At 47.1% G+C, this 18,959-nt stretch overlaps 1 protein-coding gene across 1 annotated transcript in view; it reads right to left on the bottom strand.

Moving 5' to 3' along the window:
- SEMA6B (semaphorin 6B) overlaps positions 1-18,959 on the bottom strand; it is a 1,705,299-nt gene that overhangs the window by 950,250 nt on the left and 736,090 nt on the right. The window contains exon 5 of the mRNA XM_040341109.1: positions 1,261-1,323. Within this exon, the coding sequence (XP_040197043.1) occupies positions 1,261-1,323 (63 nt within the window). The remainder of the gene's footprint in view (positions 1-1,260; positions 1,324-18,959) is intronic.

Raw genomic sequence — 18,959 nt, 5'->3', positions numbered from 1 at the left:
CGCAGGAAAGTTCCCACCCACCCTCCCCTGTTGTTGATGTTCCTTTTCGGTGGTGAGTTGTATGTCAGTGTTGTGTTGTTGCGTGTTGTTTGTGTTTGCTTGTTTTTCCGTAGATTTGCAAGGGATTGTCGTGGCAGCGGCGAGGTTTGGTCTCTGCGGGTGAAGGAGGAGCCGTGTTAAAATAAATGATTGAAGACCTGTCGGTGACAGGGGATATGATGATGCCCAGAGAACGGAGGTTACCTGGGGAATGAGTATGGAGCACTGCGGTCGGGAAGGTCTTTGAGCCAGCATCGGCTTGAGGCCTGTCAGAAGGGCACAAGGGACCGCAGTGCAATAGAGAAGTTATATGGTTATATTATTATTATTATTATTATTATACAGGATTTATATAGTGCCAACAGTTTGCGCAGCGCTTTACATCAGGGAAGACAGTACAGTCACAATACAATTCAATACAGGAGGGATCAGAGGGCCCTGCTCGTTAGAGCTTACAATCTAGAAGGGAGGGTCAAGTGGAACAAAGGGTAGTAGCTGTGGGGGATGATCAGATGGACTCAAATGCAAATACAGTTGTTAGGTGTGGGTAGGATAGGCTTCTCTGAAGAGGAGAGTTTTCAGGGATCCTCTAAAAGCTAGTAGAGAAGGAGATAGGCGGATAGATTGGGGTAAGGAGTTCCATAGGCTTGGAGAGGCTCTGGAGAAGTCCTGGAGACGAGCATGGGAGCAGGTGATGAGAGAGCTAGAGAGTAGGAGGTCTTGAGAAGAGCGAAGAGAACGATTAGGTTGGTATTTAGAGACTAGGTCATTGATGTAGCTGGGGGCAGAGTTGTGGATGGCTTTGTAGGTAGTAGTTAGTAGTTTGAGTAGTATGTTTATATATACAGTTAGTGTTTTACAGTTAGAGGCTTTTGCCTGCGGAGACCAACGTCAGTTCAGTTAGTATGACAGGTGTGTTTACGTTAAAAATGTTAATTTATTATTACCTTTAATAAAACAGGCTGCTACGGCCTATTATTTACCCAACAAAATGGTGTGGTCTCCATGTTAATGGGGAAGAAGGTTGGGGGTTGGTTATGGGTAAATTAAGTTGGGTTAGTAGTGCATCTGTTATACTAGAGTCATGTAGTTTACTGTATACATTCAACTAGTTGAGCCTTTATGTTATTGTGCTAGTGATATTGCATAAAATGCAAGGTGTGAATGATGGTTCCTAACTACCTGTTCATAAATTCTGTTCTTGGTAAAAATCAGTCCTACCTCATGCTTTCCTTTCATTCGGCACACATTAATATCTTGGTAGCTTGATTTCCAGATGAATTTCTGTGTAAGAAAATCAAAGTTTACTAAGTAAGTAAGTAGTAAAGTTCAGGAAAAACATACATTTAGAGCTCTTTCACACTGGAGCGGGGGGGGGACATGTACGGTAAGTCTGTACAGACGACCGAACATGTCTGACGGACAGGATTCCAGCGGGCATGTTTCTAAGCAAGTTTAGAAACATTTGTCCGCTCGAAAACAGTCTGGCGGGCAAATGTACGCTGGAATCCTGTCCGATCGGCCGTACACACGACCGAACATGTCTGCTGAAACTGGTCTGCGGACCAGTTTCAACAGACATGTTCGGTCGTGTGTACGGGGCCTGAGTGTGAGGCGTCGCAGCTCAGCGCCTGATTCATACAATCAGATATGCCTCACTGTTGCCTAGATACGAGCAGCGTAAGTCTCTTACCCCGTCGTATCTTGGGGTGCATATTTACGCTGGCCGCTAGGGGCGCTTCCGTATATTTCCGCGTTGAATATGCAAATGAACTAGATACGCCGATTCACGAACGTACGTGCGCCCGGCACATCAAGATACGTTGTTTACGTAAGGCGTCGGACCGGCGTAAAGTTACCCCTCATAAAGCAGGGGTAAGTCATGTTAGGTATGGACGTCGGAAACGTACGAACAGCATCGTATTTTACGTCGTTTGCGTAAGTCGTCCGTGAATGGGGCTGGGCGTAGGTTACGTTCACGTCGACTAAGCATTGAGCGGGCGTAATTTACTTTGAAAATTCGACGTGATACTGAGCATGCGCGCGCATGCGCCCTCCGTAAAGCACGTCATTTACGTGGGGTCACCAATCATTTACATACAAGACGCCCCCTACCAGCCTAATTTAAATTAAGCAGGCTTACGCCAGCCCATTTACACTACGCAACCATAACTTAGAGCGCAAAACCTTTCTGAATACGGGACCTGCCACTCTAAGTTACGGCGGCGTAGTGTATCTGAGATACGCTACACCCGCCTAAAGATAGGCGCTTCTTTGAGAATCTGGGCCTCTATTTTAAGCGCTACAGCGCCTGAAAAACGCCCCAGTGTGAAAGAGGTCTTAAAGAGAATGTAACATTTTGAATGATAATTGCGTGGTCATGCAACACTATACCCAAATTTATCATTTTATTTCACCACACGCTTACTTTTAGCGGTATTTAATCACCTCTGCGGTTTTTATTTTTTACGCTATAAACAAAAAAAGAGCAAACAATTTTGAAACAGAAACACAATGGGCTAGATTCAGCAAAGAATTACGCCGGCGTATCCATAGATACGCCGCGTAAATTCTAAGCTGCGCCGGCGTATCTACTTTCTGTATTCAGAAAGCTAGATACGCCGACATTAGCCTAAGATACGACTGGCATAAGTCTCTTACGCCGTCATATCTTAGGGTGCATTCTCACGCTGGCCGCTAGGTGGCGCTCCCGTCGTTTTCGCCGGAGAGTATGCAAATTACCTAGATACGCCGATTCACAAACGTACGTGCGCCCGGCGTTCGTTTTTTACGTCGTTTGCGTAAGGCTTTTTCGGCGTAACGTTGTGCCTGCTTCTATGAGGCGCACTCAATGTTAAGTATGGACGTCATTCCCGCTTCGATTTTTGATTTTTTTACGTCGTTTGCGTAAGTCGTTCGCGAATAGGGCTGGACGTAATTTACATTCAAGTCGAAACCAATGACGTCCTTGCGACATCATTTGGAGCAATGCACACTGGGATATGTACACACGCCGTTCGTACAAAACGTCAATCACGTCAACACACATTAACATAAAACACGCCCCCCCTTACACATTTGAATTACGTGCGCTTACGCCGGCCCAATTTACGCTACGCCGCCGCAACTTACGGAGCAAGTGCTTTGTGAATACTGCACTTGCTCCTGTAAGTTGCGGCGGCGTAGCGTAAATACGATATGCTGCGCCGCCGTTCGATTGCGCGCCCCTACCTGAATCTAGCCCAATATTTTTTTTAGATAGAAGAGAATAATTTGTGGGACTTTAAGTGAGGGAATGCCATGTCAAAGGGAATAACATAAAAATTAAAGGGTCACTAAAGGAATTTTTTTTTTTAGCTAAATAGCTTCCTTTACTTTACTGCAGTCCTGGTTTCATGTCATCATTGTTCGTTTTTGCTTTGATGTTGCTGTAATTCCTCTCTGTTCTGAACACTTCCTGGTTGTCTGTTTCCTGATCACCACAGTACTGGGAGATTTCTCACTGTGGTGACTAATCAAGGAGGTGTCATTACTGTGTGTCTCAAACTTCTCAGCACCAATCCAGTTTCGTTTTGCAAAACCTTTACTGCCCTCTATTGGCTCTCTGGCTCTTTATATCAGAGAACCAGGAAACAACAGCAAAAATGAAACAAAACTGTAGGTACATTATATGATTGGTTTTTATCTATTTTTAATCATTTTTAAAAGGAATCAGTTAACTATTATGTCTTTATAATCAAAATTTTTATTATTATTCCCAATATTCGTTACAACATTATACATGCTTATATTCCATCATTTACTTGCTTTACACAATTTAACATTGCAGTGAAGATCTAAAGTTGTCATATCAAACTATCAATTGTTCTGCCCCCCCCCCCCCCCCCCCGAAAAGAGAAAAGAAGGATTTTTTTTTTAAATAAAGATATATAACGCACCTCTCCTCCTCTACCTTACCCCTCTATACAGTGGGGTATGTCTTAGGTCTATTCTATCCCTACTATGTCCTTCTATCTCCCGCGAAAAATGGAGCAGGAGAGAGAGAGGAGAAGAAAAAAAAGAAAAAAAAAATTATACAGTAGTGTTAGTTAACCATGTGCCTAGTGTTTAACTATTAATCTCCTGTGATTGTGTGTATCGGCCTTCATGGCCTTCCCCCCACCTGCCTTAACATAGTGTAAATAGTTAGAAAATCCGACAGGAGAGATTTACCCCTGTAGAATAAGGGGAGGTGTGGTCCCCTTCCAAAACCTCATAAGAGGCCACTAGTAGCCATGGTGTTCGTGTGTATCTATATATAATTGTTCTTTATGATGAAGAAAAATATCTTCAACTTTGATTACTTCCTAGTGATCCGTTTAACCTACTTCCCATTTTAGGTGATTTGCCCGTCTCATTGACCCCCCCCCCCAAGGTGATACTATTGAGGTGAAAAAAAAAAAAACTCTACCCTCATTCGACTTTGTGTTCCTCCTCTCCTATATTTGTCCTACTCCATTTCCAGTTAACTATTATGGGCCAGATTCTGATAGATCCTGCGGCGGCGTCGCGTAAGCTATTTACACTACGCCGCCCCAAATTACAGGAGCAAGTGCTGTATTCCCCAAACACTTGCTCCGTAATTTGCGGCGGCGTAGTGTAATTGGCCCGGCATATCCCCGCGTATTTCCAAGGGGGCGGCTTGTATTTAAATTAAGAGCGCCCCCGTGCCGATCGAACTGCGCATGCGCCGGGCTTAAAATAGCCCAGTGCGCATGCTCCAGTTCTCGACAGAAAACGTCAATGACGCCGACGTGTGCGTCATTGACGTAAAGTCGTATTCAAGAACGACTTAGGAAAACGACGTATCCGACGGGAAAAGACGACGCGGACCCGACGCCATACTTAACATGGCATACGGCGGACTGGCGTAAGGTTACCCCTCATATAGCAGGGGTAACCTTACGCTTACGCAAACGATGTAAGCGACGGCTACGCAACGCGAATTCGTTCGGAAATTGGCGTATCAGGCTCATTTGCATAAACAAATGAGACCTGAACGTAAACGCCACCTAGCGGCCGGCGGCGAATTACATTTAAGATCCGACAGTGTAAGTCACTTACACCTGTCGGATCTTGGCCGTATCTATGCGAAAATTATTCTAGGAATCACTCGCATAGATACCCAGGTCAAAAAACAGAGATACGACGGTGTTTCCAGAGATACACCATCGTAACTCTTCTGAGAATCTGGCCCTCTGTCTCTATACCCTGTAAACATTCATTTCAGCAAAAAAAATGTTTTCCTTTAGTGACCCTTTAAGTTACAGTACATGATTTATTACAATCTTGAATACATATCAGATATTTTGTATCAAATAGATAGGCAGTCACAAGACTTAGGCCCCGTACACACGACCAAACATGTATGCTGAAACTGGTCTGCGGGCCAGTTTCAGCAGACATGTTTGGTCGTGTGTGGGCGCGAGCGGGCCGTATTCCAGCAAACATTTGCCCGCCGGGCCTTTTCCCAGCGGACAAATATTCCTGGACGTGTTTTAAAACCGTCCGCTGGAATCCTGCCCGCTCGGACATGTACGGTCGTCAGTACAGACCTACCGTACATGTCCAGGCGCCCGCCGTCCCTCGCATGCGTCGAATGACTTCGACGCATGCGTGGAAGCCTTTAAATGGCAGGCCCGCCCACGTCTCTGCGTCATCGCCGCGTCATCGTCGCGGCGACGACGCGGACACGCCCCGCGTAATGTTTACGCGCGGACTTCTGTACGATGGTGTGTACAACCATCGTACAGAAGCCCTCTGGCAGACATGTACGTTGAAAACGGTCCGACGGACCGCTTTCACCGTACATGTTTGTTCGTGTGTACCCGGCCTTACTCTAAATATGCTGCTCATAGAATGCAGTACAAATAAATCAGTTGAAAAACATATGAAATAGAGACAGGTAACTGTTGGCATCTAGGGGCACTAAAAGAGTTTCCTGCTATTTCAGCCATTCATCAGGAGTGTTATAAAGTAATATACTGGAAAGAAAAATAAACAAGGGTAAATGATATTGCCTTATGAATAGGGGAGGACAGGGACTATGTCCCAACAAGGTGGAGACAATTGGTAGCAGTGGCATCTCCAGATTTCATATTTAGGGGGGGCACATGGGGGGACAGGGACAAAAGTAGGGGGGCCAACTATAAAATGCAAATATATATATATATATATATATATATATATATATAATCTCCTGGGGCCCTTTACTACGACCCCACAACAGGCCCTTTCACATGTTTTGCAGTGAGCTCCCTTCCTACTATACTGGGGCCCCCCAGGGTGGCAGAAAACAAGAGATATATGTCACCAGCACACCAAGAAAATAAATGGGTCCAAAGCAGTGTGAGAACTCTCAGGGTTGCAAAGGTTGTCTTGCCACCCGGCCCTGGTGTTCTGCCACTGTGGGGTTCCCCAGCTGTCCTGCCCCTGCTATTGACAGCGCTGGTCTGGCATCTGTCTCCTTGGCAGTGGCGGCAGTCTATTATGACCTAGTGCTGGTGACATTATGGGTGCATGCAGGGGAAGGCTGGCACTATTGGTTATAGAGAGCTGAGCCCCCAGCTGGTCACATACCGTGTTTCCCCGAAAATAAGCCCGGGTCTTATATTAATTCTGGCCACCAAAAACACAGTAGGGCTTATTTTCGGGGTAGGGCTTGCCATGCAATGTGCCAAGTGTTAATAATAGCAAAAGTGCTTGTAAACTGACAAAATCCTTGCCACTACATCAATATACAATACAAAATGTGTATGTCTCACTTTCCTAAAGCATTGCTCGACGCTTCCATGACTTGCTTTAGCTGTCTTCCTTGCACTGAGCACTGCAGAAGGGGGGTGCCGAGATCCACCGCTGATAGGAGGAGAAGAGAAAGGGAGAGCAGTGAAGATAAACGGCACTTTCCATGACCTGCTCTGAGCAATGCAGAGGTAGGGGGGTCAAGTTCCCTCACTGACAGTCAGGAGAAAAATAGAGCAGCAGTGGTCAGATGAACAGTGCTTTCATTGCCCGCACCGAGCAATGCAGAGGAAGGGGGGTCAAGATCCCCCACTGACAGTCAGAAGAAGAGAGCAGCAGAGATCAGAAGGGCGCTTTCATTGCCGCACTGAGCAATGCAGAGGAAAGGGGGGTGGAGATCCCCCGCTGGCAGTCAGGAGAAGATAAGGGGAGAGCAGTGAAGATTAGCTGAGCAGCGCTTTTCCCGTGACCCGCTCTGGCAATTCGAATGGAGGAGGGGTCGAGATCCCCCACTGACAGCCAGAAGAAGAGAAGGGGAGAGCAGCTGGAGATAATAAAGCGGCACTAAAAGAAGGTACCCGATTAAAGCAGACCACAGCAAACACACACCTTCCACACTATAGAACACTGCATTAGTGAGGATTCTAGCAGTTTACAACTACTTTAAACTAGGGCTTATTTTCGGGGTAGCGCTTATATTGCAGCCCTCCCCGAAAATCCTGCTAGGTCTTATTATCGGGGTAGGTCTTATTTTGTCATGCTGATCGGGATGTGATCCAGGTGATGCTCCCAGTCAGATCTAATAAACACAGTATTTATTAGCATCAAGAGTACAACTATATATATATATTTATGGTCGTTACCCTCTGACCGAGAGAGATGTGGATCACATAAACCCGCGACAAGACTTACAACATAAATAGACCTGAAGTGTGCCTTGGTGGTCTGGTCAGTATGCCAAGAAAAGGGGGCATACCCAAAGTAAGTAATGGGTAGTTAATTGAAGAAGGATATGCTGAGAAGTGCCCTGAAAAAGGGGAGGGCGGGAGGGTGTCGAATGCGATTGAATGCGCAGACTCACGGACATGAGGTGAGCTGGGAAGAGTCGGCCCAGTAACGTGTAGTACCGCACACTGAACCGACAAAGAGCATGTGTGAGTGGGCTGCTTAAATACCCTCCGGGCTCCTCCCATAAACTCAGGCCACCATACTGGCCTTCTTATTTATGGTCGTTACCCTCTGACCGAGAGAGATGTGGATCACATAAACACGCGACAAGACTTACAACATAAATAGACCTGAAGTGTGCCTTGGTGGTCTGGTCAGTATGCCAAGAAAAGGGGGCAAAAGACTCAGATAGGGAAATAGTTTATATTGATTTCTTGTATTTATTGAGCCAGCTTGGTAAAGGCTTGTGCCATTCCTTCATGAGGATTTGGGATGTATGTGGAAAAACAAGGAGACTTCCATCAGCCTGGTATCTTGATTATCTTGGCAGGCAACTGAGGCTGCTCTAATTCGGAAAGAATGTCCAGAGAACTGACTGGGGTTTGAAGCACAAGTTACTTAGGAGGATTCTGACATGCTTGACACACTGGCTGACACTCAGAGAGCTGGTTTAGAAAGTGTAGCAACGAGCTACCATCAGATTGGCTGGGTAGATGGAGCAGTAGTGGGTCGAGCACCGTCAGGCGTTGTTAGTCTGAAACAGGTTGATGTCAACCCCAGGGGCTGGTTTGTTGCGTTTGCAGACTGTGAGAGTGTAGTGGTTCGAAAGCGAGTCGGGTGGCGTCGGAGCAGTGTCTGACTGCCGGAGCCGCTGACTAAATTCACTAGGTTGTAGGGAACCGTAGAAGGCATGGTAGATGGCTGTTTGGGTGACTAGTCTGGGCAAAGCCCTAAACAGGGAACGAGTAAGGATTTCAGACATGTCCCTAAAGAGGGGACTCTTGAAAGGTAGGCGCTTGCCACTGACTACAGGTTGGTGCTTCTGTATGCCCTGTAGGAGGGACTTGACTGCATGGGCTCGAGAATACGGTTTACTGGGGTCCTGCAGGGACAGGAAATGGTGGATGCCATCTAGATATGGAGTGATAGTATTGTGAGAAATGGTCAGCTGCATGTGGCAATACGATATGAAGGCTAGGATGTGTCCAACGTTGCCTATTGCTGCTCCGGGGCAAGGGGTCAAAAATTTGCCATTAGTGTTCCAAGCAGTGCGATAGGCCTTCAGTGTGTTGCGTGCCAAGGAGTGGTTAATAAGTTGGATTGCGTTGGTGAGATGCGACTTCAGTCCATCGTCAGCAATGTCCATGGTGGGACAGGGATAGTTGTTGGGTCGGCTCCAGGTTGTTGCTGGAAAAAACATCCATTCCAATGTTGGAATAGGAAAGCGCAACAGCTGCTTTTTGCATTTGCCTGGAAAAGGTCTACATACGATATTAACTGGTGACGGAAGTGACAGCTGCGCGAGCCTGCGCAGGAAGTGATGGGAGTGACTTAGATCTACCTTAATTGATGATGTCGGCTGTGGCCTGATTGTCTGTGGTGAAGAACAGTGTCTGTCCTGTTCAAGTGTGGTCCCAGACCTGGGCAGCTGCCACGATGGGGTGATGAAGACTGGGTGAAGCAAAATTTTAAGAGAATTTCTGGGGGCCAAGGTTTGGAGAACCAGTGGCGGCCTAAAAATGGCTGCAAAAGCCCTTGGTGGCTCGGCTGACACTGCCGGGATAAAGATTGAAATGCTGTTCTATCAGGTGGGGAAGTTGTCCCACATAGCCAAGTCTGCTACTGATGCTTGGTCTAGTTTAAGAACTTGGACTGGATCTTGCATTGGTGTGAGAAAATCAAGACAATACACAGGTGCTCAACAAGACGATATACATGCACTCGCAGGCCAACGTGCACTCGCAGGCCAACGTGCACTCGCTGGCACTGGATGAAAACCTGAACTAACCGCAGGGAAAAACAGAGAAAAGATGAGTGGCCCGCTTGCCACTGAAGATGAATGGCCAACTGGGTGCCACTGTGTGTTTGTGTGGCTGATTGTTTGTCACTGAGGTGTGTTTACAAGTTTAGTTTGTATTTGGGTTTGCACGTAGGTGCGTGCCGCAAAGTGTTTTATACTACTGCAGACAATATTGTGCGGTTGCAAGGGTGTCAGTGAGTGTCAGGTTGCTGGGACGATATTGTGTGGTTGCAGGGGCCTTGAGTATGAAGGTTTTTTTTGAGACGGCATTGCGTGGTTTCAAGGGTCTCAGTCTGGTTTGCCGAGATGGTATTGCGTGGTTTCAAGGGTCTCAGTCTGGTTTGCTGAGACGATATTGCGTGGTTGCAAAGGTCTCGATGATTATGAGGTTTGTTTTGAGATGGCATTGTGTGGTTGCACAGGTCTCAACAAGTGAGGGGTTGCTGAGACGATGTTGCGTTTTGCAATGGTCTCAAATGAGTGTCGGCCGCTGAGACAACTTTGTATGGCTGCAAGGGTCCGAATGGGTGTCAGGTTGCTGAGACGATATTGCATTTGCAATGGTCTCAAATGAGTGTCAGGTTGCTAAGACGACTTTGTATGGCTGCAAAGGTCTGAACGGGTGTGAGGTAGCTGAGATGATATTACATTTAGCAAGGGTCTCAAATGAGTGTCAAGTTGCTGAGACAATATTCCCCTTTATTTTTTATGAAAACGACTGTGAATGAAACGCTGGTAAACATGAGTTACCGCATCTGGCAGTGTTTACAAGCTGTTACAGGCATTGGCGTTTCGAATGCCTCTGAACATCCGTCTGAACCCATTTTTTTTTTCGGGAAGGTTCCTAAACTCAACTGCCTAGAAACGACTATGAATGATCCTGTCTACATGTACTAATAAGATAACAGAGGAGAAATCAGGGGCGTCTGAAAAACACCCAACTGTTCCTAAATGTCTGTTTACCAACAGCAGTGTACATGAGGCCAAAGATGATTTGTCTGGCTGCAAGGGTCTCAATGAATGCCAGGTTGCTGGGGCGAGACTGCATGGTCACAAAGGTCTTTGACGAGTGGGAGGTTGCTCAAGACGGTATTGCATGGTTGCAAGAGTCTCGATGAGTGTGGAGCTGCTGAGACAGTATTGTGTTTGCAAGGGACTCAACAATGGTGTGAGGCTGCTGAAACGGTATTGCGTGGTTGCAAGAGTCTTGATGAATGTGGGGCTGCTGAGACGGTATTGCATTTGAAAGGGTCTGAACTATGGTGTCAGGCTGCTGAGATGGTATTGCGTGGTTGCAAGGGTCTTGATGAGTGTAGGGCTGCTGAGACGGTATTGCGTTTGTATGGGTCTCAACAATGGTGTGAGGCTGCTCAGACGGTATTGTGTGGTTGCAAGGGTCTTGATGAGTGTGGGGCTGCTGAGACGGTATTGCATCTGCAAGGGTCTCAACAAGGGTGTCAGGCTGCTGAGACGATTTTGCATGGTTGCAATGGTCTCAACAGGTGTCAGGTTGCTGGGCCGAGATTGTGTGGTGGCAATTTTTTTTCTGCACTTTTATATTTCTTTTTGCGTTTTTTTTTGCGTTTTTTTATATATCTTTATTTATTTATTTTTGGCGTTTTGTAAGAGTCATGTGTTACAAGGGTCTTAACAAGGGTGGCAGGCTGCTGAGACAATTTTGCATGGTTGCAATGGTCTCAACAGGTGTCAGGTTGCTGGGCCGAGATTGTGAGGTGGCAATTTTTTTTTTTTTTTTGCATTTTTTTATATATTTTTTTTTGCGTTTTTTATTTTCTTTTGCGTTTTTATACATATATATTTTTTTCCTTTTGTAAGGGTCATGTGTTGCAAGGGTCTTGACAAGGGTGTCAGGCTGCTGAGAGGATTTTGTGTGGTTGCAAGAGTCTCGATGGGTGTGGGGCTGCTGAGACGGTATTGCGTTTGCAAGGGTCTCAACAAGGGTGTCAGGCTGCAGAGACGAATTTTGCGTGGTTGCAACGGTCTCAACAGGTGTCAGGTTGCTGAGCTGAGATTACGTGGTGGGAATTTTTTTTTTTTTTGCGTTTTTATATATATTTTTTCTTTTTGCGTTTTCTTTTTTTTTTTTTGCATTTTGTAAGGGTCATGTGTTGCAAGGGTCTCAACAAGGGTATCAGACTGCTGAGATGATTTGCATGGTTGCAAGGTCTCAATCAATAAGAATTGGGTTACTGAGAAAGGATAGAAACACCTGGTTTGTTTGTACCTTAAGCAAGCAGTATAAGGTAGAAGGACAACGCCTGTTTGAATTGTAGGTTCCGTAGGGGCCACTAATGAACGATATGGGAGACAACGAATGGTAGCAAATTGATAGGACATAAAGAATCTAATAACAAATCTTACTTGCGACAGTGGGCCATGCCAGTGGCGTTGCTAGGGGGGTGCGGGGGTTGCGGGCCGCACCGGGTGACACCCACTAGAGGGGTGACACCATGTTTTAGCTGACATGACCAGAGGTGCAGGTGGCTGTGTAATGTAAAAGGGGTGCAGTGATGCAGGGTGTTGTGTAATGTAAAAGGGTCCAGAGGTGCAGGGGGCTATGAGATGTAAAGGGGGCCAGTGATGCAGGGTGCTGTGTAATGTAAAAGGGGTGCAGTGATGCAGGGTGCTGTGTAATGTAAAGGGGTCCAGAGGTGCAGGTGGCTGTGTAATGTAAAAGGGTCCAGAGGTGCAGGGTGCTGTGTAATGTAAAGGGGTGCAGAGGGCTGTGTAGTGTAAAAGGGTCCAGAGGTGCAGGGGGCTATGTGATGTAAAGGGGTGCAGAGGTGCAGGCGGCTGTGTAATGTAAAAGGGGTGCAGTGATGCAGGGTGCTGTGTAATGTAAAGGGGTCCAGTGATGCAGGGTGCTGTGTAATGTAAAAGGGGTGCAGTGATGCAGGGTGCTGTGTAATGTAAAGGGGTCCAGAGGTGCAGGGGGCTATGAGATGTAAAGGGGGCCAGTGATGCAGGGTGCTGTGTAATGTAAAAGGGGTGCAGAGGGCTGTGTAGTGTAAAAGGGTCCAGAGGTGCAGGGGGCTATGTGATGTAAAGGGGTGCAGAGGTGCAGGCGGCTGTGTAATGTAAAAGGGGTGCAGAGGTGCAGGCGGCTGTGTAATGTAAAAGGGGTGCAGTGATGCAGGGTGTTGTGTAATGTAAAAGGTCCAGAGGTGCAGGGGCTATGAGATGTAAAGGGGGGCAGTGATGCAGGTGCTGTGTAATGTAAAAGGGGTGCAGTGATGCAGGGTGCTGTGTAATGTAAAGGGGTCCAGAGGTGCAGGTGGCTGTGTAATGTAAAAGGGTCCAGAGTGCCGGGTGCTGTGTAATGTAAAAGGGGTGCAGAGGGCTGTGTAGTGTAAAAGGGTTCCAGAGGTGCAGGGGGCTATGTGATGTAAAGGGTGCAGAGGTGCAGCGGCTGTGTAATGTAAAAGGGGGTGCAGTGATGCAGGGTGCTGTGTAATGTAAAGGGGTCCAGTGATGCAGGGTGCTGTGTAAATGTAAAAGGGGTGCAGAGATGCAGGGTGCTGTGTAATGTAAAGGGTGTCCAGAGGTGCAGGGGCTATGAGATGTAAAGGGGGCCAGCGATGCAGGGTGCTGTGTAATGTAAAAGGGGTGCAGAGGGCTATGTAGTGTAAAAGGGTCCAGAGGTGCAGGGGGCTATGTGATGTAAAGGGGTGCAGAGGTGCAGGCGGCTGTGTAATGTAAAAGGGGTGCAGTGATGCAGGGTGCTGTGTAATGTAAAGGGGTCCAGTGATGCAGGGTGCTGTGTAATGTAAAAGGGGTGCAGTGATGCAGGGTGCTGTGTAATGTAAAGGGGTCCAGAGGTGCAGGTGGCTTTGTAATGTAAAAGGGTCCAGAGGTGCAGGGTGCTGTGTAATGTAAAGGGGTTGCAGGGGGCTGTGTAATGTAAAAGGGTCCAGAGGTGCAGGGGGCTATGTGATGTAAAGGGGTGCAGAGGTGCAGGCGGCTGTGTAATGTAAAAGGGGTGCAGTGATGCAGGGTGCTGTGTAATGTAAAGGGGTCCAGTGATGCAGGGGCTGTGTAATGTAAAGGGGTCCAGAGGTGCAGGGTACTGTGCAATGTAAAGTGGTCCAGAGGTGCAGGGGGCTGTGTAATGTAAAGGGGTCCAGAGGGGCAGTTGTGGAGAGGGGTACACAGTAGTAACAAAAAGATATTGAAGGATGCAGAGGTATGCAGGGGGCACAGTGGGGTGTTTTTACATTTTAACGTGTGGGGGGGGGGGGTGCCAGATATTGGATCCGCCCCGGGTGCCAAATGCTCTAGGTACGCCCCTGGCCTATAGGCTCCTGAGATGTGAATTGCGGTTCTGGAGAAAGAGAGGTGGGGGGAGGGGACAAAAAATGGAGAGAAAGAAGAAGGCATAGAACGCACAAGAAAGATGGATAGGGAGAGAGACAAAAGGGGAAGAAAGGAGAACAGAGAGCAAACAGTAGGGTAAAAAATATTTGAAAATTTTTATTGGGGGGGGGGGGTGACACCATATTTTACCGCACCAGGTGACACCAACCCTAGTGACGCCACTGGGCCATGCGAGTGAGTTTGCGGCGGACTGTGGCTGGAGTGAAACATGTCGGGAATGTGTAGCGTGATGCCATGCATGGGGCAAAACAACGAGGTTTGGTGTAGAAAATAGAACACGAGAAGTGCGTATCAATGCTTTGTAAGCTCCACTGCGGGAACCAAACATATGGTGCAGGTGACACCACGAGTGGCCACGAATTTGACATGACAAATAAGCTAACTAATCCTACCTAGGACAGTGAACGTGCGACTGGGTTTGCTTTGGACTGGAGTGGATGTGCAACACATCCCAAGAGTGTGGTGTGGTGCCATGCATGACACACAGGCAATAACTTTGGTAAATAAATGAGAGAGAAGAGCCGTGTATACGCAATTCGTAAGTTCCGCTGCGGGAACTAAAACACACGACATGGGGGAAACAATGAATGACAACGGTAGAAAGTATGCAATGTATCTGATACAAAACGGTTGTAAAATGCATGAAATGAATCTGATACAAATTGATGGTAAGGAGTATTGAACGAATCTGATACGAATTGGTTGTAGAGTGAATGCTACCCCTTGCTTTGAAACTGAACACCTACCAACCACCCATCCCCCCAGGCTAATCAAGTGCAGACAAGGCACCATGTGAGTCCAATTACCACCTCAATCTGCCAAAGAACCCATACAAACACATGTCAATCTCCAAATGGATTTACAAATGAATCGTATGTTTGGCAGAAGGAAGTTACAAATGTACTACGCCTGAGCCGAATGATGTTGGAACATGAGCAACAATAACTCAGAGGCAGGTTTTTTTCCAAAAGGGATGCAGGATAGGAAGCATAATGAATTGCAAGATTGCACAAGATACGAAAAAGGTTTGAATCCTACCTGCGACAGTAAGCGGGAACCGCCGGCGAAGACCATGAAGGGAGAAGCCGCAAAGCGCTTGCGATGTCGAATGCGATTGAATGCGCAGACTCACGGACATGAGGTGAGCTGGGACGAGTCGGCCCAGTGACGTGTAGTACCGCACACTGAACCGACAAAGAGCATGTGTGAGTGGGCTGCTTAAATACCCTCCGGGCTCCTCCCATAAACTCAGGCCACCATACTGGCCTTCTTATTTATATATATATATATATATATATATATATATATATATATATATTGTAAGGGGTTAGCTCGGTAGCGGGGTGTGTGACCCCTTGGATGGGTTCACTACACACTGAATTTATACAGACAGGCAGTCGAAGACGGTTGAAAACAAAGATTTTGGTTTATTCTTCCATCTTGCTGGAAACAAGTGCAAGCATCCAAACAGCATAAACAAAATCAAACATAAAATAAACCCTGGCCACTTGGGGTGTCTATCTTTACCACACAGGAACCTATCTATGGAGTCTGGCACAGCCTAGTGCTGGGCAGACACTGCTGGTCATACAGCAGAAAAACAATAGTCTTTTGATTTTTATCACACAGAAAAATCAATCCTCTTCTCACCTCCTCAGAAGACACTGCTCTCCTTACTCACAAAGCCTCAGGATGCAGCAATTCAGTGGTAATACTCTGGATTACTTATAGAGGCATTAATTGCCTCATTCTGAACAGCTGAAGTCTTCCAACGCCCTTAGACCTTTTCTGGCTACTTTTGCAGCCGACGCCTAATAACAATTGGTGTATTGTCTAAACAAGGCAGAAATGTATGTCCCGTCTGTGACAACACCCACAGATTTACCTGACTTCCTGTCACAATATATATATAATCAAACGTATGTTCCGCAGCCATGTGGGCTCTATGCCTGTAAAGTGTGGGCTTTGAACAATAAAATCACTGATATTTAACACTAGGATTTGACTAGGAGGATCACCTGGATTGCATCCCGATCAGCTTGTCAGAGAAGGCTCTACTGCTGCTAAGCAACGTGCAGGGAGCTCAACTGTCTACAACCAATAGAGATGGGCTCAGGTGTGTTTGAAATCCCACATGTCCGATCCCACCAGGAAGCCGACACTCCACAGTGCTAATCACAGCCAGTGAGACATTTCCTGATCTGTGCAGCTGCAGACCAGGAAATGTCTCACTGCCTGTGATTAGCGCTGTACAGTGTGGGCTTCCTGGCACAGCTCTGGCATGTGGAATTTTGAACATGCCCAGCCCATCTCTAACAACAAATTATGCTGGCCCTCCTGTACATCAGCCCCATAAAGTAACCAGCACTGGGTTCCAATGTGGTGCTGCCGCCGCTGCCAAGGAGTTAGAGACCAGCGCTGTGAATAGCTGGGACAGGACAGCAACTCTGGTTATTCCAGCACTGGTCCACACTGGGAGGATTCCCCATCCACCTATAATGTGTAGGTGGGGAAATTGGATAATTTTTTTTTTTTTCATTCAACCTAATAGTTGAATGAAAAAAAGTGATCAATGTATGGGCTGCCTACGAGCTAAGACCAGCCATAGACAGCTTAAATCTCAGCTGGTTCAGCAGGAACTGGCTGAGATTTGAACCATTAATGAGCAGATTCTCTTATGATTATCACTAGTGGTTGCTGTATAGCCACTAGTGATAATCACTGTTTGTCGGGAGAATACAATTCCTGGGCAGGAGGGATATTCCCCTGTCACTGTCTGTGTTGATGGGGGAATCATGCAAGTTTCTTTCCTGCAATCTGTGGATGTAGGAAAGAAATTTGCACTGTAAATTACCTGCCTAACTAAAAGTGAAAGTAAATTCTGAATGACTTGAAAGAACAGGAGAGGGGAGGGAGACAGATTGGGGAGAGAAGGGATGGAGATAATGCAGTTCAGTGATTACAGTGTACTTCAGTCTGCAGTGCACACACTTACCCACGGTCCAGGCTAGAATCTCAGGCATCATTCACACACAGCCAGGAATGCTGCTGATTTTCATATTTCCTGCCCACACATCCCCTCTCTTCAGACACAGCACACCGGGATAGTGTGGGCGGGACTGAAAGGAGGAGGAGCTGTATTCCTCCCTGCTCGTATGTGAGGGGGGGTGGCTGGACTCGCTGGGCTGTAAAAGAGTGTCATAGACTGACACTCGGCTCAGCTTGCAGTCACCACTCTCGGAATTTACAGGCTGGTTCTCCTGTCCTCCTATCCTAAGGACGGGAGAAATCAGTCTGTTTTTTCAGTAACTGAGATGAAGGCTTGGGCCCCCACAGTGCTCATGGAGTCCTTTCTGTAACTCGCTCTTCTCCGTGCCAATGAAGATGCAGGGGAAGGAGCAGATCGGGCGGCTGTGGTTGTGTGAGCGCTTGCATTATGCAGAGGGAGGGGGGGAAGGAATGCCCCGCAGAGCTGACTGGGGACGCTCTCCCTCTCAGGGAAGACAGTTACTAGAGCGGCGGCCTGAGCAAAATACAAAAAATGCAAAAAAAAAATGCAATTTTTTTTTCTTTTTGGGGGGGGGGGGGCACATGGTGGGGTACAGCATAATGTTGGGGGGGTTCAGGCATGATGTCTCCCCCCAGGGTTGAGACGGGGGAACCCTCCAAGGATGGGGAACCAAACCCAGAGCACATCACGGTGGTCACAGCTTGCTCCAAAATAATGTGTGCACGTTGAATGCATAGTATTCCTAAAACAAGTGTATCAAAAAAATTAATAGAAATAAATAAATAAGATAAATTAAAAAGTGAAAAAATAGTGTAGCAAGATATCTATGTGTTCCCATAAGGGGACTGCATGGGGAAGTGTGTGAGGAACAAAACCAAACAAGGGAGGAAAAAACATACCAAGAGGTGGTGACTAAGGCCCGGATTCACAAAGGAGATACAACGGAGTATCTCAGATACTCCGTTGTATCTCTCAGAGTATCTATGCGACTGATTCATAGAATCAGTTACGCATAGATAGCCCTAAGATCCGACAGGTGTAATTGTTTTACACTGTCGGATCTTAGGATGCAATACCGCGGCCGCCGCTGGGGGGAGTTTGCGTCGTAAACCAGCGTCGGGTATGCAAATTAGGAGTTACGGCGATCCACGACGGTTTTTCGCGTTCGCTACGTCGCCGCTAGTCCAGTTTCCCGTCGCAAAGTTAGTCGTCGTTTTTGGTGCCTTAACTTTACACAGCACACGTATGTGCTGTATAAAGTATGGCCGTTGTTCCCGCGTCGAAATTTAAAAATTCACGTCGTTTGCGTAAGACGTCCGGGAATACGGAAGTACGCTACGCACGTCGCCGATCGAAAAAATTACGTCACTTCACGCAAAGCACGGCGGGAAATTCAAAAGGGAGCATGCGCAGTAGGTCCGGCGCGGGAGCGCGCCTAATTTAAATGGCACACGCCCCTTTGAATTACGCGAGCTTACGCCGGAGGCCACTGGCGTAGGTTATCATTGCAAGTGCTTTGTGAATCAGGCACTTGCGATGAAAACTTGCGGCGGTGTAACGTATCTACGATACGTGTATCTACGATACGTTACGCCGCCGCAGTTCTACGTGAATCTGGCCCTAAGCTCCCAGTGATACGGGTGACCTGTGTGTAGGATAAGGTGTGTGTGGTTCCTTGTGATTGAGTCAATCAAATGAACCATTGGCTGCTCCAAGGCTACTATATACCCCCATTCCCAGGCGGGGCCCCATCAACGTCATGCCTGA

This window comes from Rana temporaria, chromosome 1 (assembly GCF_905171775.1).
Source record: "Rana temporaria chromosome 1, aRanTem1.1, whole genome shotgun sequence".
Taxonomy (NCBI): Eukaryota; Metazoa; Chordata; class Amphibia; order Anura; family Ranidae; genus Rana; species Rana temporaria.
Note: the sequence above shows the minus strand (reverse complement) of the source record. Positions and strands in the feature narration are given on the sequence as shown.